Source organism: Eriocheir sinensis, chromosome 37 (assembly GCF_024679095.1).
Source record: "Eriocheir sinensis breed Jianghai 21 chromosome 37, ASM2467909v1, whole genome shotgun sequence".
NCBI classification, from domain to species: Eukaryota; Metazoa; Arthropoda; class Malacostraca; order Decapoda; family Varunidae; genus Eriocheir; species Eriocheir sinensis.
In genome coordinates, this window is record NC_066545.1 from 4,962,677 (window position 1) to 4,990,176 (window position 27,500).

General features: G+C 46.0%; 1 protein-coding gene across 2 annotated transcripts in view; it reads right to left on the reverse strand.

The window, feature by feature from the left end:
* The window catches only part of LOC127008116 (ribosome-binding protein 1-like), a 60,304-nt gene that overhangs the window by 1,404 nt on the left and 31,400 nt on the right, over positions 1 to 27,500 (reverse strand). The window contains exons 2-6 of one of the 2 annotated variants that reach the window (XM_050879724.1): positions 16,790 to 16,855; positions 11,086 to 11,534; positions 7,598 to 7,733; positions 4,474 to 4,616; positions 2,888 to 3,110 (exon numbers count right to left, since the gene is read on the reverse strand). In XM_050879724.1, the coding sequence (XP_050735681.1) occupies positions 2,888 to 3,110; positions 4,474 to 4,616; positions 7,598 to 7,733; positions 11,086 to 11,534; positions 16,790 to 16,841 (1,003 nt within the window). In that variant the 5' untranslated portion in view covers positions 16,842 to 16,855. Of the gene's footprint in view, positions 1 to 2,887; positions 3,111 to 4,473; positions 4,617 to 6,738; positions 7,734 to 11,085; positions 11,535 to 16,789; positions 16,856 to 27,500 lie in introns of those variants that run through there. The other variant, XM_050879723.1, reaches the window with a different exon arrangement.

The following is a 27,500-nucleotide window of genomic DNA, read 5'->3' on the forward strand; positions in this document are numbered from 1 at the left end:
CTACTACTACTACTACTACTACTACTACTACTACTACTACTACTACTACTACTACTACTACTACTACTACTACTACTACTATTACTACAACAACTACTACTACTACTACTACTACTACTACTACTACTACTACTACTACTACTACTACTACTACTACTACTACTACTACTACTACTACTACCACTACCACCACTACTACTACTACCACTACTACTACTACTACTACTACTACTACTACTACTACTACTACTACTACTACTACTACTACTACTTCTGCCACTACTTCTGCCACTACTACTACTACTACTACTACTACTACTACTACTACTACTACTACTACTACTACTACTACTACTACTACTACTACTACTACTACTACTACTACTACTACTACTACTACTACTACTACTGCTACTTACTGCTGCTGCTGCTGCCATTACTTCTGCCACTACTACCACTACAACAACTACTACAAGTACTACTACTACTACTACTACTACTACTACTACTACTACTACTACTACTAGTGATGATAATAATAATAATAATAAGGATAATAATGAAGGAAATCTTTAGTGAAAATATTTCCTTCATTCGAAAACAGTAAATTTAATACGGTATAAATGATATCTCGTTTTTTTTTTGTGTATTTGAATTATGGCAAGGATATGACAGTGAGTATTCATCTATCTATATATATCAGCCTAGCTTCTATCTATTTTTATTACTCATCTCGTATTGCTTTATTTACTTACACACACACACACACACACACACACACACACACACACACACACACACACACACACACACACACATGTATACTTACTGATTTGTTTATTAATTCTTTTTTGTTAATAGTCATATGTGTAGAGGCGGCAAATGCTGATGTAGTGCAACAAAACTGAGGCGCATTACACGTATGAAATAACTTGTGTTTGTTAACTGAGAAAAGAAAATGCCGCAACCTTAATGAGAAGAAAATGAGAGAAGGAAAAATACGAAATACTGAAATCTGACTTGGCGGAAAGAGAGAGAGAGAGAGAGAGAGAGAGAGAGAGAGAGAGAGAGAGAGAGAGAGAGAGAGAGAGAGAGAGAGAGAGAGAGAGAGAGAGAATTACATAGATAACCAGACCCTACAGGCCCTAAAGCCCAAACTAGGTGGTCTGTCCTAAACCTAAGTGACAGTTGTTATGCGGCCACCATGACGTTGAAACTGACCTAGTGAACATAAGAGAGAGAGAGAGAGAGAGAGAGAGAGAGAGAGAGAGAGAGAGAGAGAGAGAGAGAGAGAGAGAGAGAGAGAGAGAGAGAGAGAGAGAGAGAGAGAGAGAGAGAGAGATGGTGATTTTGATATATATTTTTTCTGGGTAATGATGACCAAATATTTACCGTTGTTGATGCGGCAAATAAAAGAAAAAAACATTTGAGGGAACCTTTCATGTTTGGCCTCAGGGAAGCTTACAGGGTTGAAAAAAGTCAGGCTCTCCCTCCTCCTCCTCATCATCATCATCATCATCTTCATCTTCATTATCATCATCATCATCATCATCATCATCATCATCCTCTCCTCATCATCCTTCTCCTCTTCTCCTTTCCTCCTCTCCTCCTTCCCTCCATCCTCCCGTAAACTATACCAAACTCCATGAAACACCCTCAGAACTTGTTGAACCTTCATTTGAAATAGGAAACGCGATTATGAAAAAGAATAGCGCGTGAAGCCAAGACCAACCCCAAACAGTTTTTCTTCACATCAAAACATAAAAAGAGAGTAAAAGTAATATTGGTCCTCCAACACACGAGATCGGTTTGTTAACTCCGGGCAGCAAAAACTCATAATTCTGAACAGTAACTTCGCGTCTGTGTTCACGGTCCACAACATTCAGTTCGTCCCCGAAGGTGCTTTATTATATTACTTAAAAGAGGGAAAAGATAGAGGGGAAGTGAAGAATGCAGACAAGTTTAAGGAAAGGAAAGATCACATAATGGAGGTAATACAGATGAGAGAGAGAGAGAGAGAGAGAGAGAGAGAGAGAGAGAGAGAGAGAGAGAGAGAGAGAGAGAGAGAGAGAGAGAGAGAGAGAGAGAGAGAGACTCGCAACTCTGGGAATTAAAACAAGACATGGAAAAGTACCAGAGCAAACTTGATACTGATAAGTCTATGCTACCCGGCAAACTATCTACACGGTTATTGAAGGAGCTCAAGCGGCAAATAGTTCTGCCGCTCAGTAACATATTTGATCAGTCTCATTCGAACCTGGGAAAAAAACACTGATTTAAACGAAAAAAAGATCTGCAGGCCTATAAGCTTGACATCACTGGCAGGCAAGATCCTCGATGAAATATCAGAGACAAACGTGTCAGATTTCTAGAAAATGGAGATATAATTTCCGATATCAGAATGATTTCAGAAACGAGAGCTTTTGATTAAACTTTTTACGTATTGAATTATTTCCACGGTATATAAGAAACTAGGATAATCGTATCCCTAGACTTCCAAAATGCCATTGACTAGGTAACCCTCGAACGACTCCTTGAAATTTTCAGTCAGCGGATATAGAAAACAGTGGATGAGGGATTGGCTTATCGGGAGAATACTTCGAGTTCAGCGACGCGATACGAAGTCAATAATATCGTTGAGGGCTCGGCCGCATGAACAGTGACAATTTCTTCACACTTGAGTATGCGACGACTGCGAGGAGATAAGATATTCGTGTTGAAATATGTATACCTGAGTGTTCAGTAACGTAAATCACTTCAGTTTTATCACTTAACGAACTCGATAAATACAAACTCTCTCTCTCTCTCTCTCTCTCTCTCTCTCTCTCTCTCTCTCTCTCTCTCTCTTCCCCCCCTTCCTCTCCCTCTCATCCCTCCGTTTACTCACCTGGCGAGGAGTACCTGTGATGATAGGTAATGCTGGAGGCGGGGTCGAGATAGATCACCTGGGACTCCGAACTGGGGTGACCCTGGACTGAGGCCCGGCAAGTGACGCGCGCCAAGGGGTCCCTGAAGGTGTCCGGGGCCCGCCACCTCAGCCCCAGCGTGGAGGTGACCCGCCCTCTGCTGTCGCGGGTGTCGGGGAACCGGTACAGGCTGCTCTCACGTACCTGTTAAGGGAGGGGGTATTGATTTTATATTTATTTATTTATATTTATTTATTTAACGGGAAAGAGGTGTGTCGAAACTCCCCTCTCGAAAAGATTAAAGTCTTAAGAAGAATTAGAATAGGAAGAACGAAATACAAACGAAAATACGAAATACAAACTACGAAATGCAAACCCATATACAAAATACATATACTTAAATCCGAAATATAAACCACGGATGAAAAACAAAGGAACATCGAAATACAAACGAACAAAGTGTGCATCAGAGAGGTTACGATATAGTGAAAGGGCTAAAAGAGCGAAGATATAAATAATAGTGCTAGTAATAATATCAATAAAGGTAATAATAGTAAAAGTGATAATGGTAATACTGAAAACACCAGTAATAATAATGATAAAAAATATCCTCGCATCGTTACGTCCTTCCCTCGCAGCACCACTCAAATAATAGAAGAAAAATACGTGGATAGGTTCGTTTTTGAAGGTTTTCTTAATTCTAGTAATTGTGAAGAAAAAATAGTAGACAAAAAAATTCAGAAATCGTGACATAACTGTTAGTGTGAGAGAGAGAGAGAGAGAGAGAGAGAGAGAGAGAGAGAGAGAGAGAGAGAGAGAGAGAGAGAGAGAGAGAGAGAGAGAGAGAGAGAGAGAGAGAGAGAGAATTGATAAATTTAATAGAGGGGAAGTGAAGAATGCAGACAGGTTTAAAGGAGAGGAAAGATCACAGAAGGGAGGTAATACAGATGAGAGAGAGAGAGAGAGAGAGAGAGAGAGAGAGAGAGAGAGAGAGAGAGAGAGAGAGAGAGAGAGAGAGAGAGAGAGAGAGAGAGAGAGAGAGAGAGAGAGAGAGAGAGAGAACATAAATATAGCGAGGAGGGAGGGCGGGAAAGAAAGAGTATAAATTGTCTTTTGCAGCCGTCCATTTCACCAATACAAGCCACCACCACCAGGCCAATACTCATATCCGACTCTCTCTCTCTCTCTCTCTCTCTCTCTCTCTCTTTTCCACCTCCTCCTCCTCCTCAACATCTATTTTCTTTTCCTTATCTCGGCTTTTCGTTCATACTTTCCGCACCAAGTTGACATATAGTATTATTTATGGTGCTCTGTATTTGCCGTTAAAAAAGAACATTTTCTGAAGAACAACACAAATATTGCATCTAGTATTGATATTATGAAACAAGAACAACAATAACACCAATAGCTATTTACTACTACTACAATTACCACTACTACTACCACTACTACTACTACTACTACTACTACTACTAATAATAATAATAATAATAATAATAATAATAATAATAATAATAATAATAATAATAATAATAATAATGATAACAAGAACGACATAAATATTTACCGGTGCGCCGTTCACCTCCCAGCGTAGCTCGGCGCGGGGATTGGCTCCTCGTGCAGTACAGTTGAGGTACACTGTTTGCCCGAGACGGTACCGGGGCAGCTGCGTGCGCCCCTGGTACTCGATCCTCAGCTGCTGCGGCGGTACTGGTGGTGTGGAGGAAGGAAAGGAGATGGGGAAGGAAAGAGGAGGGGAAGGGAAGGGAAAGGGAGGGGAGGGGAGGTTAAGGAAAGGAAGGGGAGGGAAAGGGAAGGATAAGGAAAGGAAGGGAAGAGATGGGAAGGGAAGGGAAAACAAGGAAAGGGGAAGGAGGGGAAGAGATGGGAAGGAAGGGTCGTGAAGGAAAGGGAAAGAGAGGGGAGGGAAGAGATTGGAAGGAATGGGTAGGGAAAGGAAGGGAAAGGAAGGGAAGGGAAGGGTAGGGGAAAGAAAGGAAGGGAAGGGAAGGGGAAGGAAGGGAAGGAAATGAAATGAAAGGGAAAGGGAGGGGAGACAACTCAAGGGTATAGGGAAGCAAAAGGCAAGGAAGGGTAAGGGAAGTGGAGGGGAGGGGGGCAGAGGGAAGGGGAGGGGAGGGGAGGGAATGAAAGGGAATAGAGGGGAAGAGGAGAGAAGGAAAGGAAAGGGAAGGGAAAGAAAACAAATTGTAAGGAGAGGAAGGGGAGGGGAGGGAAGGGAAGGGGAGAGGAGGTAAAGAGAAAGGGAGGAGAGAAAAGGGAAGGGTAAGGAATGGAAGGGAAAGGAAAAGGGGAGGAAAGTGATGGGAAGGGAAAGGAAGGATAGGGAAGGAAAAGGAATGGAAGGGAAAGAAAAAGGGGAGGAAAGTGATGGGAAGGGAAAGGAAGGAAAAGGGGAGGAAAGTGATGGAAGGGAAGAGAAAAGACGGGAAGAGGAAGGAAGATAAGGGAAGGAGAAGGAATGGAGATGGGAGACGGAAGGAAAGTGAAATATGCAGTGGAAAAGTGAAGGAAGGGGAAGGATGGTAAAGAGGATTATCATTATATATCATTCTCTCTCTCTCTCTCTCTCTCTCTCCCCTACCGTGAAAACAATGTAAACGGGAGGATGGATACAAATTTTGGAGAGAGAGAGAGAGAGAGAGAGAGAGAGAGAGAGAGAGAGAGAGAGAGAGAGAGAGAGAGAGAGAGAGAGAGAGCAATAATTCACAAGGGATAGAGAAAGTAACGTAGCAGAATGAGCCAAATAACATCAAAGAGAGGGTGAGAGAAGGGGAAAGTAAGGCAATAGAGAAGAAGCGGAAAAAAGGACCGACGAGGAATCAAGCAACAAAGAAGAGAGAAAGAGGCAGCGAGTGAGACGACAAAAGATGAAGAGAAGAGAATTAGAGGAATGAAATATGAGCTCCAGAGAGATATAATACCGCGCGGAAAGATAGAAAATGATGTGAAATGAAAAATGAATGTGCTAGTGAATGAAAATGAAGGATAGATAGATAGATAAATAGACAGATAGATAGATGACTAGAAAGATGGATTGATAAATGGATAGATAGATAGATAGAGAGATAGAGAGAGAGAGAGAGAGAGAGAGAGAGAGAGAGAGAGAGAGAGAGAGAGGTGTGACGTAAGATGAAACACACACACACACACACACACACACACACACACACACACACACACTCACATGAAGAATAATTATGCAAAGCGAAAGCCTGAAATAGAAAAATAAAAGACAGGAATGGAGTTTAAGAGTCAGAAAAAGAAAAAGAAACAGGAAATCAACGTTCGTCGAAAGTAAACTAAAAGTGCTGTAAAAAAAAACAATAATAATAAGTAGCTTCGTTGACTACAAGAGGAAAAAGAAAAAGATGAAAAAAAAACTAGATATGAGAAAGTGGATGAAATTTCAGGTGAGAGAGAGAGAGAGAGAGAGAGAGAGAGAGAGAGAGAGAGAGAGAGAGAGGCACTAATCATATCAGTTATACTTATTATTGTCACTCACATCGCGTGTTTTATTGGCCTCTATTGAGTCACCTTCTGTTTGGTGTCGTTTAATTTGCTTCATTTAATAACGCTCGTTTTTTATTGCCTTTATTTTTCTTTTTTGGGGCGCGTGTGTTTCTGTAACCCTATACTCATTTTCTCTCTCTCTCTCTCTCTCTCTCTCTCTCTCTCTCTCTCTCTCTCTCTCTATCACTTTTTCCCCGTTGTTACTTATTCCTCTTTCTTCCTTCCTTCCTGTCACGCCCAATAAACCCATTTCTCCCTCCTCCTCCTCCTCCTCCTCCTCCTCCCTTGCCTCCTTCTTCGCTGTCTCTTTTCCTCCTCCTTTCTCATGCCTTCTTTCCCTCCTTCCTTCTTTGGTAACTTTATCTCAATAGCTTCTCAATTGCATTCCTCTCTCTCTCTCTCTCTCTCTCTCTCTCTCTCTCTCTCTCTCTCTCTCTCTCTCTCTCTCTCTCTCTCTCTCTCTCTCTCTCTCTCTCTCTCTCTCTCTCTCTCTCTCTCTCTCTTCCCTTCCTTCGTCTTCGCCTTCTCACAGCGTCACAATTATCTTACACAATTTGTCTTTTTTTTTTTTGTTCCTGTCGTTTCTCTCTTTCACTCTTTATTCTTTTCCTCCTTTCCCCGTCTTCTTCGTTCTCCGTCTATGTATTTACCTTTTTCTACTGATTCTTCTTTCCTCCCTTTCCCCTTCCCCCTCCCTTTACCCTTCACCTCTTCCTTCCTTCCTTCCTTCTCACTTTCTTCCCTACTCCCTTCCTCCCTTCCCCCTTTTTTATCTTTTTCTCCTTCCATTCCTTTCCCCTTCTTTCCTTCCCTTTTTCCTTCCTTCCTTCCCCCTTCCTTCCTTTCTTCTCCTCTTCCCCATTCCTTTTTCTTCCCTGTACCTTCGCTTCTTTTCTCCTTGACCCTTCCTTCCCTTTTTTCCCCCTTCTCCCTTCCTTCCCCGTTCCTTTCCCTGTTCCTTCCCCCTCCCTTCTTTCCTTCCCCCTTCCACCCTTTCTTCCGCCTTCTCCCCCTTCCTTCGCTTCTTCTCTCCTTAACCCTTCCTTCCCTTCTCTCCCCCTTCCTTCCTCCTTCCTTCCTTTCTTTCCCCGTTCCTTCCCCCTCCCTTCTTTCCTTCCCCCTTCCACCCTTTCTTCCGCCTTCTCCCCCTTCCTTACCCACAACAGTCATCCTCTTGGTGTCCACGGCCGTCCTGAAGGAGGGACCCTCGCCCATCACCTCACACTTGAACACGCCAGACGTCTCCTCCGTCACGCCCTCCAGCACCACCGTCTCCGCCGTCGACTCCTCCATCTGCGGGGGTGGTGGTGGTGGTGGGGGGGGGGGTGATGATAATGGTGGTGGTGGTGGGGGGGCGGTATGCGGGGATTGGAAGAGGATGAGGGAGTGTGGATGGGTGTGGTTGGATTATGTGTGTGTGTGTGTGTGTGTGTGTGTGTGTGAGAGAGAGAGAGAGAGAGAGAGAGAGAGAGATTTGGTCATCTCTCTCTCTCTCTCTCTCTCTCTCTCTCTCTCTGAAGTAATGGCAGCATAACAAGATATAATCACTCATCGCACACACCCGCAGAGGAGTGTCCGCGATAACACTGTCCACCCTAACGCCAGATATTTTAAACGTCGTATTATTATTTATTCCTTGCTATGTGGCTGCTATGACTTGTTGCTGTCTTTTCGGGGACGGAGTTAGTTGCAAGTGTTGGCTTTTCACAGATTAAGTCGACATAGTACAAACCAGTCGTAAAAAAGTGGTAGTATAGAAAAATCAACAAAACAAAACTAATCACGCCTTGAATAACGGCTCAAAAAAGACTAATCAGCTGCATTATTGTTAGAAAAGACTGATACGACGTTTAAAAAATCTGCCATAAGACTCGGGAGGCAATGTTATAATAGGTCAGCTTCACTCCTTATCAGAGATATAGAACCAACCGAGTCTTATCTACTGACACTGAGGGACCCAATTAGCTTAACATCGGTTATAGGCAAGATGCTGGAGTCCATAATAGCCAGGAACATTCGGGAGCATTTAGAGAAACATAGCTTAATTCACGACTCGCAGCATGGGTTCACAAAAGGTAGGTCATGCCTCACCAATCTCTTGTCCTTCTACAATAAAGTATTTGAGGCGGTTGACAGAGATGAAAATTATGATGTAATCTATCTTGATTTTAGTAAAGCGTTTGACAAAGTTCCTCACCAACGACTGTTGCTTAAATTACAGGCTCACGGAGTAGAGGGTAAAGTTTTGAACTGGGTCAAGGCGTGGCTTAGCAATAGAAAGCAAAGAGTGCAAATCAATGGTAAAAGATCTGACTGGGGATGTGTTACGAGTGGGGTCCCACAAGGTTCGGTATTAGGTACACTTTTTGTTTATTATTTATATCAATGACTTAGATACAGGAATTAGTAGTGATGTTAGTAAATTTGCAGATGATACCAAGATCGGTAGAGTAATTGAGTCGGATCGGGACGCTAGTATTCTCCAAGGTGAACTCAACATATTGTATGACTGGGCGGATAAATGGCAGATGGAGTTCAATGTAGGGAAGTGCAGTATTCTGAGTGTAGGTAGGAACAACCCCTCACATAACTATTGCTTAAATGACACTCCCATAAGCAGGTCTGGGTGCGAGACGGATTTAGGGGTCTTAGTGAGCTCTGATCTCCGTCCAAGGGCACAATGCATTCAAGCTAGAAATCGAGCTAATAGGGTACTGGGATTTATTTCAAGGAGCGTAAGCAACAGAAGCCCCGAACTCTTCCTCATATTATATTTAGCATTAGTTAGACCTCATCTTGACTATGCGGTTCAGTTCTGGTCACCTTACTATAGAATGGATATCAAAATGTTAGAATCGGTGCAGAGGAGGATGACTAAGATGATTCAGGGGTTGAGAAACTTGCCATACGAGGAAAGACTCAAACAGTTAAACTTGCATTCTCTAGAAAGGCGAAGGGTGCGTGGAGACATGATCGAGGTTTATAAATGGATGAAGGGCTTTAATAAGGGAGACATTCATAAGGTTTTGTTGGTAAGAGAACCAGGTAGGACACGAAGTAATGGGTTTAAACTGGATAAATTCAGTTTCAACAGGGACATAGGCAAAAATTGGTTTACTAACAGGGTGGTGGATGAGTGGAATAGGCTTAGCAGTCATGTGGTGAGTGCCAATACAATTGTCACATTCAAAAATAGACTAGATAAATTCATGGACAGCGATATTAGGTGGGGTTAGATACACGGGAGCTTAGGGTCAAAGGAGCTGCCTCGTACAGGCCTACCGGCCTCTTGTAGACTCCTGCGTTCTTATGTTCTTATGTTCTTATGACCTAATATGGTTATGAATTTATCTTCCCTCAAATCCCGTAAAACATCTAATCAGCAAAACGTGTCCCGTTGATAATCGGATTAATCATCAAAGCTTCAACGTTCGAGCAATCTCAGTCATTTGAAGTTTGAAAGTAAGCTGATAACTTACTAACGACACACAGAGGACGCGTCGATCACTGACACATGAAGGAAAAAGGAGGCAGGACCTATATTGGAATACGTACCTCACCTTTACACGAATGCCTCGGAAGGTTAAGTAGAGGATCAAAAGAGCTGGTTTAGTAGGCATGTTGGGTATTGGAGTGGCTGACCTTGTAGGTGTAAAGCTGGTCTCTGACGCGCCACTAATTTATGATAGACGAGTAAACGAAACTAGTGACTTATCTTGACGCGAATGCCCTTGAAAGTGTACGTGTGCTGGGGCTCGAAGTGGTTGTCTGTGTAGGTGTTGAACTGGTCTTTACCGCGACGCTATAGTCGGTGTCACGAGAGCTGGCGGGGATAATCCTTTATGGAGGAGCTCGCGGACTTGGTATCATTGCTTGGTGATGGTACTGCGCGCCCAATGGCCAATCCTAAGCTTGTTCTGACGTGCATGAAAATGACTTTGTATCCCCACCAATACCCTTTTGAGCTGTAAGGTAACAGATTGCACCAATATAAACTAATTCAATAATATCTTTACTGATAAATATGTGCCTTTTGAACTATTATACATAAATCTGAAACGACGTTCATAACAAAACTAAGTTGAAACTACACGTAAACGGACAATATCCAGGAACTGAGGCACTTGATAGTTTTAAGACTTGTTAAGGCAAGACTTTTTCCCTACTTTTCCTACTACTAAGTAGTAGTCTACACAATGTCATTCATTAACTCATTTAATGTAAGATTTCTTGGTGTATTTTTAATCCTGACTTGTCATAATGTGTAGTGATGCTATGTAGTCATAATGTAAATACTGGCCTAGAGAAATAACCTTCTCTTTCATCGTGCTACCATTAATCCTGAAAAGCATTTCCATTATTTTTGGGTAATAATTAGTCATAAGGAAGAGCGATTATAAGAATAGCTGCACTTAGATACCAACAGTGCTGATGACAGAGGTAGCAGAGAGCGAGAGATGGTAGACTGAGTCATGGCAAACGGAACTTGCCGGAGGTTAGATCTAGTAAACAACAGCCAATGAGACCGTCACCCAAGCAATTATACCAAGTCCGCGAGCCCACCCCTGAAGGATTATCCCCGCCAGCTCTTGTGTCACCGTCATGAAAGATAAATGGGACTAAGCCAGTGAAACCAGTGGCTTACCTTGACGCGAATGCCCCTGAAGGTGTACGCGTGCTTGGGCTCGAAGTGGTTGTCTTTGTAGGTGTAGAACTGGTCCCTGCCGCGCCACCAGTTCACGGTGTAGAGGTGGTGCTCGGGGCCGCCCAGACGGAAGCGGCAGGTGAGCGTCACGTCCCTGCCGGCGCGGGGGGACCGAGGCACCAGCAGCTCCGTAATCTGTACCGTCTTGTCCAGGTAACTCATCTTACTGGACCGGCCCCTGCTGCCCCGCCGCCCTGCTCCTGCCCCGGCCGGCCCCGCCCCTGCCCTTGTTCTGCTGCTGGTGATGCTGCTGGGCCTGTTACTGCTACTGAAACCCGGGCCCCGGCTACTGCTGCTGATGTTCCTGCTGGCGATGCTGCTGCTCCGGGCGTCCCCCTTTCCAGCAGGCTGTCCCACACTCACCACCCCCTGCCCCGCCCCGCACACCGCTGCCACAGGGAAAGGAACGAAAACAAGGTTAGCACGTGCGTGTGTGTGTGTGTGTGTGTGTGTGTGTGTGCATTTTGTGTATACATGTGCGTATAATACATACTGTTTATTGCCTATATGTGTTCATGCGTTTGGGTTGTGTGCACTGATCTCATTTTATGCATTTTCCTTTGATGTTTGTTTGTAACTCACCCTGTCTATCTGACTTAACTCTGTCTCTGTCTGTATTTTTCATAGCCAGTATTTTTTTCTCAACCTGTATACCTGCAGTGCGCTAAGGCAACATAAAGGCAGCGAATATTTGTCTCCTGTGTGGTGTTGCTACTGCTGGGCAATACGTGTACACTGCTACATTTACTATCCATATATTAGAACATCATGCCCGCTCTTCCTCCTCCTCCTCCTTCTCCTCATCCTTTTCCTCCCACTTCCCTTCCTCCTTCTGCTTCCCTTTTCCTCGTACTTCTCTTTTTCATTCTATTCCCCTTTTCCTCCTACTTCTCTTTTTCTCATATTTCTCTTCCTTCATCTACATCCTTCTTCCTCCTGCTTGCCATTTCCTCCCATTCCCCTCCTCCTACTTCTCATGCTCCTATATCCCCTTTTTCTTTTTCTTCCCTTTTCCATCTACTTCTCTTCCTCCTCCTCCTTCCCTCCCTGGACTGTCGTACTTGAGGGAGCGCACGCAATTAAAATTAGTGGGTGACGTCGAGCCCCGACTTTGAACCTCTCAGCAACAGGCGGAAAAAAGGCACGTGCAGGCATTGGTGAGGCGTGTGTGTGTGTGTGTGTGTGTGTGTGTGTGTGTGTGTGTGTGTGTGTTCTTTCGTGTTCGTCAATTTTTTTCACACACACACACACACACACACACACACACACACACACACACACACACACACACACACACACACACACACACACACACACACACGCACACACACACACACACACACACACACACATGTTCTCTGTTTTGTGGCCTATAATTGTTTCCTGACACGGTTCGGCTAACTTAACGATGCTCTCTCTCTCTCTCTCTCTCTCTCTCTCTCTCTCTCTTTAGGGCGTAGTTCTTGGCTTTCCTGAAACTTACTTAATGACTGAGTGTGTGTGTGTGTGTGTGTGTGTGTCCTCCGTGTCTGTCGGAGTGTGTTTAGCTTCTGTCGTTGTTGTTTCTTTGATGTTTTCTTCCTTTCGTTGTTATTGCAGATTCGGTTTGTACCTTTTTTTCTCTCTCTCTCTCTCTCTCTCTCTCTCTCTCTCTCTCTCTCTCTCTCTCTCTCTCTCTCTCTCTCTCTCTCTCTCTCTCTCTTTGCTACTGGCTTTTGTTTTCCCTCTGTCGTACTTAATTTGATTTTTCCGCCATTTTTTTGGTACAGTGGATTGAATCATAGGGTTTTCTCTCTCTCTCTCTCTCTTTTTTTTTATTTAAACATGTTCAGTACATTAGTACATGGCAGTATTATTTGTCTATGCTAAAGTTCCCCCGACCGTTGGGGAGCTATTTAAAAGCTTCTGCCGATTATATTATACAATTATTATACAATATATTATACAATTATATATATACATATTTACGGTGGGTGTAGGAGTAGCCACCTGTGGGACGCAACCTTCATCTGCTGAGTGGACAGTTGTGTCACATCCACATCAGCAGTGAGGTTGTTCCACCACACCACCGCTGCGATGGAGAAGGCACGTTGGTGGGTGCTGGAGCGGGCCATTGGCACTTCCAGGAGGGAGGCGTTGCTCAGCACCGTTCTCGTGCTGCGCTCAGACCTCCTCCAGGTAGCCCTCAGGTCCGTCAGGTGGGGCACTAGGCCCACTTGTGCCTTGTGTAGCACCGTCAGGGCAGCGACGCGGCGACGGTGCTCCAGGCTATTCAGCTGGTTCGTGGCTGGTCTTGCCCTTCCTTCGTGTGGGTGTTGTTGTTGTTGTTGTTGTCGCTGTGTCTCCCACTGGCTCGGTCGGTGGTGCTGGGTGCCGTTGATGAGGCGTTCAGCCCTCCTCTGCACCTTGTCTAGCAGGTTGAGGTGGCAGCGGGCGCTGGCCATCCAGGTGAGCGGTGCATACTCCATCACTGGACGGACTTGTGCCTTATAGAGGGTGTTCAGGCCTTCAGCATCGAGGAGGTTCTTCATGCGGCGCAGGAGGTTCACCTTCTGGGAGGCTTTTTGCGCCACCCTTTCAAGGTGACGGTCAAACCGCAGCTGGGAGTCCACCTCCACGCCGAGGATGTCGACGCTGGACTGCAGAGGGATGGTGTCATTCCCGAATCTCAGTCTGCCGTGGAGTTGCCTCGCGTCCTCCCGAGAACGTGATATTACCATGGCCTGGTTTTGTCAGGGGCAAACCTGACTTGCCACCTCTTTCCCCAGGCCATTATGTCTAACTGTCTGTTGACGGACTCTATCACGTCCTGGGCTTCCTCCCTCTTGTATGTTCTGGAGAGGGTGCAGTCGTCGGCGTAAGCGCTTGCTGCCGGGATGGTTTGCAGGAGGTCGTTAAAGTATATGTTCCACAGAATAGGTCCAAGGACGGACCCCTGTGGAACGGAGGCCTCCACCGGGAAGCTGGTCGAGGTGCTTCCGTTGACTGCTACGTGGAGGCTCCTGCCTAACAGGTAGTTTGAGAGCAGGCGCAGCAGGTCCCCCGTGATGCCTAGTTGCTGTAGCTTCGCCGTCAGACCGCGGTGCCAAACGGAGTCGAACGCGCCAGCTATATCCAGGGCAATCACGAGAGGGGTGGCCGTCATCAAGGGCGTCATGGCAGGACTGTGAGAGGAGACGGAGGAGTGCTGAGGTAGAGCGGCCCGTCCGACAACCACACTGCTTCGGTGACTGCAGGTGGTTTTCTTCGAGGAAGGATGTCAATTGCTCCCCGATGATCCTCTCAAATATCTTGCTGATGATTGGGAGGAGTGATATTGGCCTGTAATTGCCTGGCTCGGACCTGGATTTTTTCTTGTGTACGGGTGTGACTCTGGCCTCCTTCCACTGTGCAGGCCACACCCTGCTCTGCAGGCATCGCCGGAAGATCTGGGCGGGGGCTGGTGAGCTCATCGGAGCATCGCCGCAGTAAGTATGGACTCACGCTGTCAGGGCCTGGCGCCTTCCTGGTGTTGACGCCCTCAGATGTCTCCTGACAGCGTCCTCAGAGATTAGCACATTCTCTAGTCTTGAGGCGATGAGTTGGGGAGGTGGGCGGCTGCCTGTCTGGCTCCTGGGTTGTCATCTTTGACTGAAGTGACAGGCCAGCAGGTCAGCCTTTTCCCGGCTGGTGATGGCCAGGTCTCCGTCAGGTTTCCTCAGGGCGGATACGTTCCTGGGGGTATGGCCCTGTTCCTTCACCAGCCCCACCACTGTTTCGGGTCGGTTTGGTTAGAGGACAGCTTTCTCCTCCTGTCGGCGTCCCACCTTTCTTTTGCCCACTTTGCTGTCCGCGTCATAGTTTTGCAGGCTCGTCTGTGTTGGGCCTTATTTTCCTGCGTGGGGTGTCTTTTATATCTTGTCCAAGCCTTGTATTTCCTTTCGGCTGCAATACGGCACCTGTACCCGAACCAAGGCTGGTCTTTTGGGCTGGATGAGTAGGTGCGGTGGGGGACGTGTTGCTGCTGGACGGTGTTGAGGACAGTGGTGAGGGCGGAGACGTCATGTTGTGGGTCACCGTTAAGGACTGTGCCCCAAGCAGTCGCTGCCAGGGCCTGCCTTGCAGCCGTCCAGTCCGCGCGGTCCCACAGCCAGATGACTCGCTGGTGTTCCTCTTCACGCGCTGGGGCCAGGCTGATGGTGGTGAGTATGGCATTGTGGTCGGAACTGCCCACACGGTCTAGTGGGCAGCACAGCACGCAGTCACTGGCAGGTCTGTGAGCACAGGGTCCAGGAGCCTCCTCGCTGATGTGTCGGGAACTCAACATGGTTGTGCAATCCATGCACCGCTGTGAGCTCGGTGAAGGCCCTCGCCACCAGGTGTTGATTTAGGTCGCCCACAACCATCGCGTACTGACAGCTGTGGGCAGCCAGAAGGTCGTCCAGGTGCTCTGTGAGGTAGGTGAGGGGGGCGCTGCCTTGCCACTGTGGCCGGTACATGGCACAGAGTAGCAGAGCGCTCCTGTCCTCGAGAATGATGCGGAGGAACATCATCTCCATTTCCAGGGGAGTGTCTGTGGTGAGGGCGTCCATCTGCAGGCCGTTTCGGTGGCAAACAGCAATGCCTCCCCCCTGTCCTGTGTGGCGGTCTCGTCTGGCCCAGTGCGAGTACCCGGGGATCTTATCACAGGTGGTGGCACATGTGTCGTCCAGGAAGGTCTCCACTGTCACCACTATGTCGATGTGGTGCCTGAGGACGAAGGCGTGTGTCAGCTCCCCGATGTTGGTCCTAAAGCCTCGTACGTTGGCGGACAGAATCTTGAGGCCGCTGGTGTCCGTATCGCCTTATCGGATCAGCGGAAGGGGAGTGTGCGGGGGATGAGGCCAGGATGGGTAGGGCGGGGCGTGCACCGCTTGCTGGTAGGGAGCAGGCTGGGTGATGGGTGGCTGGTGTTCAGACAGGATTGCTCGAAGCAGTCGTTCCTGTCTCTCTCTCTCTCTCTCTCTCTCTCTCTCTCTCTCTCTCTCTCTCTCTCTCTCTCTCTCTCTCTCTCTCTCTCTCTCTCTCTCTCTCTCTCTCTCTTTTTAACTTTATCTTCTCTATTATTCATGATTCATCTGCCGAAGCAGTAGTCTGATAAAACACTTCTCCCACCTCTTTCTCTCCCCCTCGTTCTCCTTCCCTCCTCTCCACAGTCACTCTGACGCACGTTGTATCTCAATCCCTCCCCCTCCCCCTCTCCCTCCACTCCTCCTTGGCAAGCGGTTCTTCTCATCTCTCCTCCTCCTTTCCTATTTACTTTCCTTCACTCTCCCTCTCACTTCTCTCACCTGTTTTACTCTCACGCCCTATCCCGCCCTTCTACTTCCTTTTATGTTCATTCCCCTTACGCTCTCATTTTTTTTATCTTAAGCTTCAATCTCTCTCTCTCTCTCTCTCTCTCTCTCTCTCTCTCTCTCTCTCTCTCTCTCTCTCTCTCTCTCTCTCTCTCTCTCTCTCTCTCTCTCACAGTTCATTTATCTCTTAATTTCACATCGGCGCAGCTTTCCCTCCATTACATCACCCCTTCCCCCCCTCACACCTCCTCTTCCTCACCCCATATCCGTGCTTCCGTCCCTTGCCACCTTCCTGCACCTTAATGAGGACCGGCAGGTAACAAGCTCACCTGTAATTAAGATGCAGCCAGCTGTCAGACACGCCAGGAAGGCAGACGCCATCTCCGACCCTCAACCTGTAAACACGAGATTGGATTAGGGAAAGGTGCTGCGTGTGGTGTGGGATTCTGTGTTGGGAGGGGGGGGGATTAGTGTGTTTATGGTGGGGGGGTAATGTGAGGGGATGTGTGTGTGTGGGCGTGTGTGTTTGTGTGTGTGTGTGTGTGTGTGTGTGTGTGTGTGTGTGTGTGTGTGTGTGTTTATGAAGGAAATCTGCGTATCAGACCCAGTTTCCTGTCACGCCGAATTTCCACGCAACATGAAACACACACACACACACAAAAAAAAAAACAACAACAACAACAACAACATTCCAACCAGTAAACAAACAGGCATTTATAATTAATATGTCAACATCTAAACTAATCTCACAGACAATCAATTTACATGTGTAGTTGCATACACACACACACACACACACACACACACACACACACACACACACACACACACACACACACACACACACACACACGGTAGTACGAGCTCTGTGCTCTTCCGTAGGAGAACGGCTGGCTGTCTCGAGAGAGACCCGCAGCAGACCAAGAGGTGAATTACACACACACACACACACACACACACACACACACACACACACACACACACACACACACCTCATGACTTTTCTGCGTCAATTCCGTTCCGTGTGACTAATAAGTTTTGTAAACCGGGACAAGCTTTTTCCAGGATTTTTAAATTTTTTATTTAAACATAATATTGTACAAAAAGAGGCTCAAATTTACACGTTTTGTATGTAGCTCTTTGAAGAGCCTGTCTGTGGGACAAAATTAATTGTCCAGTTATACATATACACATACAAAATACAAAATAAAAAAATTGAAAATTTGAAGAAACAATTTGTCATAAGTGTCAGTTTATGACTTTAGGTGTGTAGCATCAGCGCACACGGGTGTCTTTCGCGCCACCTGTGAACAGCCAGCTTCACCTGCAGTGTGGTCATGTTTTCCACTTGAGGTGTGGCTGCCGTGAACATGTTCCACAGGTGTGTGGTCATGGCTGTTTAGGTGCGCTGGCCCTGATTCAAGTGTGATCGTGGCACCTCCACAAGCTGGTCACTGGAGAGTGTCGTCCTGGTGCACCTCTGTGCAGTGCGTGGAGGAAGCTTGAAGGTGCTGAGGTGGGGAACCCCCTGCACCTGGGCTTTGTGGCACACCACCAGTGCTGTGATGTCACGACGTTGTATCTCTCTCTCTCTCTCTCTCTCTCTCTCTCTCTCTCTCTCTCTCTCTCTCTCTCTCTCTCTCTCTCTCTCTCTCTCTCTCTCTCTCTCTCTCTCTCTCTCTCTCTCAATTGTCCTCGTTTTCCTGCAACATGTGAGGCAGTGGTGTGCAGGGCGGGACACAGACGCGGCCGCAACGAGTATAAAACAAGTCTACAATTAACTTTCAGGCCGCTCCAGTGTTTTTTTTTTTTTTCGAAACGCTTTTTGAAAATACTCCTTTTAGTCCCAAGTTAGCGCCAGTTTGTCCTGGCTGAAAGTTTCACAATTTTCTCATTTCTTTATTACTGTGCCTGTGTGTGTGTGTGTGTGTGTGTGTGTGTGTGTGTGTGTGTGTGTGTGTGTGTGTGTGTGTGTGTGTGTGTGTGTGTGTTTAGTTCGTTTCTGTATGAAGGAGTTATCATTGTGTGTGTGAATGTGCTATTGTGTATGTTTTGTATATGTGCGTGAGGGGGGGAGTGTATGTTTGTGTGAGAAAGACAGACAGATAGACAGACAGACAGAGAGAACAACGTAGCTTAGAAAGGAAACGTATCTCAGGAGGGACACGAAACCAACTGTGATAAACTTTCGAATCCATAAATTGAAGTAAGTTAGTCAGGGTCGCCGGAAGGGAAGGGAAGGGAGCGAAACGGGTAGCTGGAGAGTGATCTTAGAGCCATAATCTTAAACACCTCGTCGCTGAATCACACATATTTGGCAAGCTTTTCGCAGGAGTTTGGGCATTTCCATGAGTAGTTTTATGACCCTTCTGGTAGTCTGAGTCCACCGTTGCCAGATTGTTGTACTTAGAGCTTGGTGTTTACTAATTTTTGACACTTGACGATCCCCAAAAGACATCAGAAATTAACGATTGTAATGATAACTATAAATGAGTCTCGTTATTTGTGTGTAGGAGACAGTTTTGGGATCGGAAGTCGGTATAAAGAAGAGGTTGAGTAAGGCAATCTGGCAACGCTGAGTCTGACCCTTCCTCTGTATCATGAACCTAAAAAAACACTCTAAAGAACCCGACTGATCTCTTTTTTGGGCTTTTGAAATTGGTTGATGTGAGGAGTGCACGCGTCTGACTACCGACCTTAGTCCCGCCCCGAGTACGTGCAGGAGAAACTCATCGTGGCAGGAGCGGGGAAGATCAAAGGCGAGGCAATGGGTGAGGAAATGATGCGGTGAAGGTGAACCAGATAAAGAAGACGGTGTGGCCAGCGAGGAGGCGGTGTGGGAGTGGTGTGGCGTGAGGGCTGAGTGGTGGTGTGGGGTATATGTGGGGTGCTGCGGTGGTTTGGTGGTGTTTTGGTGGTGATGTCGAAGTGTCGTGGTGGTGGCGTGGTAATGAGGGGGTTGTGTGGTGGTGGTGTGGTAGTGTGTAGTAGTGGTGGTGGTGTGGGGGCTTTGCAGTGGTGTATGGGCTCTTTGGTGATGTGGTTGATGGTGATATGGCTCAGTTGTGGTGGTGGTGTGGACTGTGGAGGCAAATTGGTGGTGTGGTGGTGGTGTTTGAGCGATGTGGTGCCTTTGTGGTGGTGTAGTGGTGTGGTGACGGTGTGGTGGTGTGGTGGTGGTGTTTGAGTGATGTGGTGTCTTTGTGGTGGTGTAGTGGTGTGGTGACGGTGTGGTGGAGTGGTAGTGGTATGGTGGTGTGCTGTAAGTGGTGGGTTAAATATCAGTGGAGACAAGATGCAATGGTCAGTAGTGGCATGGAAGAATTTTACATCTGCGGGAAGGGTTTTATGGCAGTTTTGTGGAGGGGGTCGGTGCACAGATGAAGTACAGAGACGAAGGAAGCTATGGAGAGGTTATATAGCAGTGGTGAAGGGATGGAATGAACGGAAACTGCATATAATAATTCCTCGTCGGTTAGAAGGAAAAGAAAGAAGTAGATAGAAGAAAGAAGAGAGAAAAGATAGAAAGAGTGTAAGGAGACAGAAAGAAGAGAGAAAATATAGAGTGTATGCAAGAAATTAGTTGACATTAGGATGCGTGGTGATGTAATGGATGACCTCACTTAAATACTTGCAGAGATACGGCATACTAATGTTCCCAGGCACTTCAGATTGCGTGAGAGGCGCCATCACTATTCACACACACACACACACACACACACGCACACACGCACACACGCACACACACTTCTCTCCTTTCCCTTTTCATCCGCTCCTCTTGCAGCCCTTCCTCCTTCAACTCGCATGTGCACTCCTCCTTCTCCTCTTTCCTCCCTCTCTTCTTCTCTCTCTTCCTCCTACCACCCTTCCACTCCTCACTTTTCCCTTTTATAACCCCTTCACCTTCCCTCTCCCAATTTCTCCTCTCCCCTCTCCGTATCTCTTTCCATTTTCCCTTTCCCTCTACTCCAAGCCTCTCCTTCGCCTCCTCTCCCGCTGTTCTCTCCCGCCTCACCCCACAGCACAAAAATATCACATCTCGTACGGAGGAGGAGCAAAAATCCCACATTCAGGACTGTCCCGAGTATGCACTGGGGTGGGCTGGGTCGGGACGGGAAGGGGGCGGGTGGGATGGGCGGTCCGGAATCCAGAACTGTTCGTGAAGTAAGGTTAATGAAGGGGAAGGCTTGGCTCCACTCTTCACTCTTCATCCACCCCTTCACCCGCTAGTCCCTTCTCTCTGCCTTTCTCTCGCGCTCACCCGCCTCTCTCTCTCCTACATGTGTTGCCTGCATTTAATCCGTGAACGTGTGTTTTGAGGCTGAGGGCAAAGTGTATAATGGAAGCCTCCCTACATGAATTATCTCGGCGTATATACGTAGTTAATTACATACACACATACATACATGCTTACTTATACATGTTTAGTCCTCCGTTCCCTGCTCCATTGTATATATCTCCTTCTGTTACTCTGTATTATGTATGTATGCACACACACACACACACACACACACACACACACACACACACACACACACACTAATCAAGCTATCTGTCATCCTCCATCACTCTGCGTCCCTCCCTTGATTAACTTTACACTGGTCGGACACAGGATCAGCTTTCAGCCCTCCCCAACCCTTCGTCTAGGAGGAGAAAGAAGAGCAAACAGCTAAATGGCACGTGAAATAGACTTGAAGCGTCTATCCCGAAGCTGCTGGCGTCTCTTCTCGAATTACCTACAGAATGAATGGCTTGGCGAACGCGAACTGATGGAAGGAAAATAGGATACATGGGAAGTGGGACAAAAACAGATGAATGAGGATGTATGTTACGTTGTGAAATTACCTTGACTGAGTGGTACGTCGTCGGTGCAGGATGTGAAGGGAGGAGAAAGAGATTAAGTAGGGTAAGGAAGGTGATACTGAGAGAGAGAGAGAGAGAGAGAGAGAGAGAGAGAGAGAGAGAGAGAGAGAGAGAGAGAGAGAGAGAGAGAGAGAGAGAGAGAGAGAGAGAGAGAGAGAGAGAAACGATGTCTCCCTCCTTTTCGAGGCTAAAGTGTGTGTACATTGCACATACATATACAGTCTTGAAACGAGACTTACACACACATAGACTTAACACTTTCACTGAGGAACGGCAGGGTATAGGGATGTTAATACTCACACACACACACACACACACACACACACACACACAGAATGAGAGAGAGAGAGAGAGAGAGAGAGAGAGAGAGAGAGAGAGAGAGAGATAACAGGAGCATCATTATGAGTGACAACACTGGGGGCGAGATAAAGTTGTCACCCACACGAGGAAGAGGAGGTGGTGGAGTAGGCGAAGAACCTCAGGCTGTGGCAATGTTTATCTCTCAGAATATAATTACTTTCTCTCTCTCTCTCTCTCTCTCTCTCTCTCTCTCTCTCTCTCTCTCTCTCTCTCTCTCTCTCTCTCTCTCTCTCTCTCTCTCTCTCACACACACCTGCCGCATTATTATCACTGTTATCATTATTATTTTTTCTTTCTGTTTTTGGGAGCACCGAGGCCACGCGCAGCTAAAACCTTTGACCACAATCTTTCTTTACTTTGTTATGTACGGAAAATTACTGAACAGGGAGTGAGCAGCAGCGGGAGAGGAGGCGGAAGAGAGGCTTGGAAGAGACGGAGAGGGAAGATGGAGAGGAACACGGAGAGGGGAGAAGAGAAATTGAGAGAGGGAAAGGTGAAGGGGTTATGGAAGGAGAAAGTCCACTCGGTTGTGTCTGCAGCTTATAACTTCTACTAATGCACCGTTTCCGAAGATGCCGTCTGCAGGGATGCCACGATATCGTACTCGCCAAACTAGATTTCTCCATTTCTAAAGCATAATGACTGCACAAAACCCTCTATAATTAACACTTTTAGCAATAAGTATAAATCGCTATCGTTAGTTTTGTGGGTGAGACGGTTTATAGCTTGAAATCGGGAAAAAATGAGAAGCTGAAAACGAGAATCTGGCGATGTTGGGCGTCAGGAAGGGTACAGGAGCGGTGGTGTTACGTGTAGCCTTCAGTGTCTTCTCTTTTCTCTCCAATCTTTTCCTTTCCCGTTTACTTTTCCTTTCCTTTTCTTCCATTTGATTTTTCTTCTCTACCTTTCCATTTTTTTTTTCACGTACATAATCGCGTTTGTCCTTATCCTTTTTAGATTTATCCGACGTGTGTGTGTGTGTGTGTGTGTGTGTGTGTGTGTGTGTGTGTGTGTGTGTGTGTGTGTGTGTGTTATGGTAATTGGTTTCGTGTCCTTAATTAACTAGGATTTCTGTATTTCCATATAGCAAACTACTTTTTTTTATTCATCAGAACGCTGCCCCTCCTCCTCCTCCTCCTCCTCCTCCTCTTCTTTCTTCTCATTCTTTTTCCTCCCTCCAATTCCTCCTCCTCCTCCTCCTTTTCCTCCTCCATCTCTCCCCCTTTTCCTTATTTGTTTCTTTCTCTCTTTGCATGTCTACTTTATTTCCTTGCGTACATCTCTCTCCTGGAACCTTCTCTCTCTCTCTCTCTCTCTCTCTCTCTCTCTCTCTCTCTCTCTCTCTCTCTCTCTCTCTCTCTCTCTCTCTCTCTCTCTTCTTTTATGCATTTCCTCCATTTCCTGCTTCCAAACCTCGCTTTATTTTCCCCCACACTTCAGAGAGAGAGAGAGGAATGAGTAGTATGTCCGGACACTAACTCACAGCCTCGGTATTACGAACATTTTTGAACCCTGACCCCAGTATTACGAAGGTCAGGGAGGGGGGTGAGAGGGGGGAGGGGGGAGCTAGAGGGAGGAAGGGAGGGGAGTGGAAGGGAGGAAGTAGGTCAGTAGGAGATGGAAGGAGAGTGGGTAAGAGAGGGAGGGAGACAGAAAAAGAGGAGCTAATATGGAAGAGGAAGGAGGGAAGGAAAGGAAGAGATAAAGGGAGGAAGAGGAAGGAACGGTCAGTGGAATATGGAAATTAGGATGCGAGGAGGAGGAGGAAGAGGAGGAGACGTGGAGGAGGAGGAGGTTATTGAAAGAGAGAGAGAAAAAAGGAAAGAGGAAGAGGATAATTGAGAAGGAAGGTAAGATAGGAAGAGGAAAGGAAAAAGAAGGAAAATGAGGGGGCGAATTACTGAGGGGAGGAAGGGAGGGGACGAGAGAGAGAGAGAGAGAGAGAATGTAAGGGAACTAATAATTGGGGACTTTCCATTCTAGGAGGCTGAGATCAGCACTGTATCCGGCGTCCTTATCAAGCTTAACACGAAGGGCGGGGATGTGACGCGGGTGCTGCAGTGTATTCAAGATGCTTTCCTTATATCTTGTCTTCAGTAAAATGTTAAGCAAGGTAAGCGGTCTTTTCTCTGCTATATTTTCATACTTTTATAGTCTTTGCGTTGGCTTCCTCGTGCCCTTTCCTCCTGAACGCTCTGCCACAGTCCCAACTCCTATCTCTTCCTCTCATATGTCACCTACAGCTAACATTATGAGAGGAAAAGATTGGTGTTGGGACTGACTCAGGTTGGTATTATTAGACACTTTGGCTTCTCACATCAGCTATTTCGAAAGGTCAAAGAAGGGGTCAGTCGGTTTCTAATGAGTGTTTCTTTAGGTTCACGGTACAGAGGAGGGGTCAAACTACCATCAAGGTCATAAAACTACTACTGGAAATGCCCACAACTCCTATGAAAGCCATGTCAAATATGTGTTCAGTCGGGTTCTAATGAGTGTTTCTTTAGGTTCACGGTACAGAGGAGGGGTCACACTACCATCAGGGTCATAAAACTACTACTGGAAATGCCCACAACTCCTATGAAAGCCATGTCAAATATGTGTTCAGTCGGGTTCTAATGAGTGTTTCTTTAGGTTCACGGTACAGAGGAGGGGTCAAACTACCATCAGGGTCATAAAACTACTACTGGAAATGCCCACAACTCCTATGAAAGCCTTGTCAATATGTGTTCTTGTGAAATGTTTTTTAATACGACCCTGAGTGGCAGAGCGCTGGGGAGGAAAGGACCCGCGGAAGCCAACACCACATCTCGCCTGGTTTGACGAGAATTATTGGTAGGAAATATTATAGTCCTCTGCCTCACAGCCCTTCTGGAGACGCATATGAGAAGTGCTCCTGCTTCCACCTGTCGATATTCAGCTCAGAAATTCCCCCATTATACGAAGGAAAGAAAAGAGGAAAGGAAAGTATATGAGGGGAAGGGGAGGGAAAGGGTAGAGGAGTGAGGGAGAGTGGAGGAAAGAGACCGGAATAAAAGAGAAGAAAGTGACTGAGATTAAAAAAAAGAATAAGGTTAAGGTAAAAGAAAGGACTGGAAGAAAAAAAGAGAATGAAAGAGATAGAATTATAAGAGGGAGAAGGGGAGGGAAGAGTCAAGGGAGTGAGGGAGAGCAGAGGAAAGATACTGGAATAAATTAAAAGTGATTAAGAAATAAAAAAAAAAAGAGTAAGGTTAAGGTAAAGGTGAAAGAGAGCAGAGAGGAAAAAATAAGTGATGGAACGGGAGAAGTGAAAAATTCAGTGAAAAGGAACATAAAGAAGAAAAGAAATTAAAAAAGTTAAAGGAGTCAGGAATTGAAGAAAAGAAAAAAAAGAAATAAGAGTGATGGTAAATAGAGAGAAAAGAGGGCAGGTAAGAAGGAAAAAAAAAAAGAGCGCGAGAAAGGAGGTGAAAGAGGAGGAGGAGGAGGAGGAGGAGGAGGAAGCAAACCGAAAGAGGAAGAAGCGAAAAAGAGAAAGTTTGATTCGAGTGTGTTTGAAAATTTGCGATTGGAAAAAAAATACCAATGAAGGAAAAAAAAACTGCTGGATCTCTGGGAATTCCCGAATATGATTTATTTATTATTTTCTTGTTATTTATTTACGCACTTTTCCCCTCGATGCTTGAAGTTCGAAAATGTTGCCTGAATATTACTACGCGTTGGTGAGTAAGTTTGGTGTGTTTTTTTCCTTTTGATTTTAGTTTTAAGTTTTTCGTTTGTTTGTTTGTGTGTGTTAATGAATGTCTTGTATCGTGCAGTTTATTGTAATTTCTCTTGGGTGTACTTGGGTCAGTGTGTGTGTGTGTGTGTGTGTGTGTGTGTGTGTGTGTTGCTTTTTCCTAGTCTTAATATCCATCGTAAATGTTTGTTAGTGGTGTTTGTAGAGCTGTTGCTGTTTGCATTGGTGTTTGTGTTGTTGGTGTTGTTCTTGGTGGTGGTGATGATGTTTGCTAGTGGCGGTGATGGTGATGGTTGTGGTGTTGGAAGTGGTGTCTGCTAGTGGTGTTGGTGTTCTTGTTGGTTGTTGCTGTTGCTGTTGTTGTTGTTGTTGTTCTTGGTGGTGGTGGTGGTCAGGGTGTTGACTTTCACCCTCATAAGTGTGATCATGGTTTCATAGTCACGAACAAACCCATCACCACCACCACAACTACTACTAGTATTACCACCACCACCACCACCACCACTACTATTACTCTACCACCACCACCACAACCCACCACCACTACCACCACCACCACCACCAACAACAACAACAACAACAACAACAACAACACAACTACTACTACTACTACTACTACTACTACTACTACTACTACTACTACTACTACTACTACTACTACTACTACTACTACTACTACTACTACTACTACTACGACTACTGCTACTACTACAACTATTACTACTACTACTACTACTACTACTACTACTACTACTACTACTACTATCACTACCACCACCGCTACTGTTATCAGGCCTATCATCAGCATCACCACCACTGATTATATATTTCAATCTATCATTATTCCTTTAATATGATCCCCTCTTGATAACACCACCACCACCACCATCACCACCAGTACCACCACCTCTAGCACCACACTTCAATTTCCTGTGTGTATCATCACCACCACCACCACCACCACCATCACCACTATCATCACCACTACCCCCCACCCCCATAACCACCACCAAAGTGAATGACATGCCTTGAATATTGTATCACGAAATAGGTCTCTCTCTCTCTCTCTCTCTCTCTCTCTCTCTCTCTCTCTCTCTCTCTCTCTCTCTCTCTCTCTCTCTCTCTCTCTCTCTCTCTCTCTCTCTCTCTCTCTCTCTCTCTCTCTCTCTCTCTCTCTCTCTCTCTCTCTCTCTCTCTCTCTTTCACCTGGTAAATTACCTCACGCATTACGACTAACACGTGATATCCTATCTTCATTACCTCTTCCTCCACTTGCTATCTCTCTCTCTCTCTCTCTCTCTCTCTCTCTCTCTCTCTCTCTCTCTCTCTCTTGCTCTCTCTCTCTCTCTCTCTCTCTCTCTCTCTCTCTCTCTCTCTCTCTCTCTCTCTCTCTCTCTCTCTCTCTCTCTCTCTCTCTCTCTCTCTCTCTCTCTCTCTCTCTCTCTCTCTCTCTCTCTCTCTCTCTCTCTCTCTCTCTCTCTCTCTCTCTCTCTCTTTTACAGTCTGTTTTGCAGCAACGACAATAATTTCATATTCTCATTTACATATCCATGACCCCGACTCGGCAAGCTATACATACATACACATACTTACATACATATATACATACATACATACTTACATACATACATACATACATACATACATACGAGTACATCGACTCGAACACACATCCATGCATATTTACTTGCTCACGTGACCATAAGCATCCCGAAAGAGAGAGAGAGAGAGAGAGATGTGGTGGTGATATAATGCGATTTATGTAAAGTGTTCGTGGCTTCTATTGTGTTGTTGTTGTGCTGTTGTTGATGTTGTTGTTGTTGTTGCTGATGTTATTTTGTTTATTATTCACGCTCATGTTTTTTTTTTTTTTTTGTTCTTTTTATCCATCTTCACACTTATTTTTTATGAATATTTTGGACGTCATTATCCGTTCAGTGGTGGTGGTTGTGGTGGTGGTGATGATGATGATGATGGTGATGACAGTGGTGGTTATGGCGGTGAGGAAAAAAAGAGTAGGTGGTAAAAGAAGGTATACGTGGTGGTGCTGGTGGTGATGGTGGTAGTGGTGGCGATAGTAATAGTCAGAGTGGTGGTGG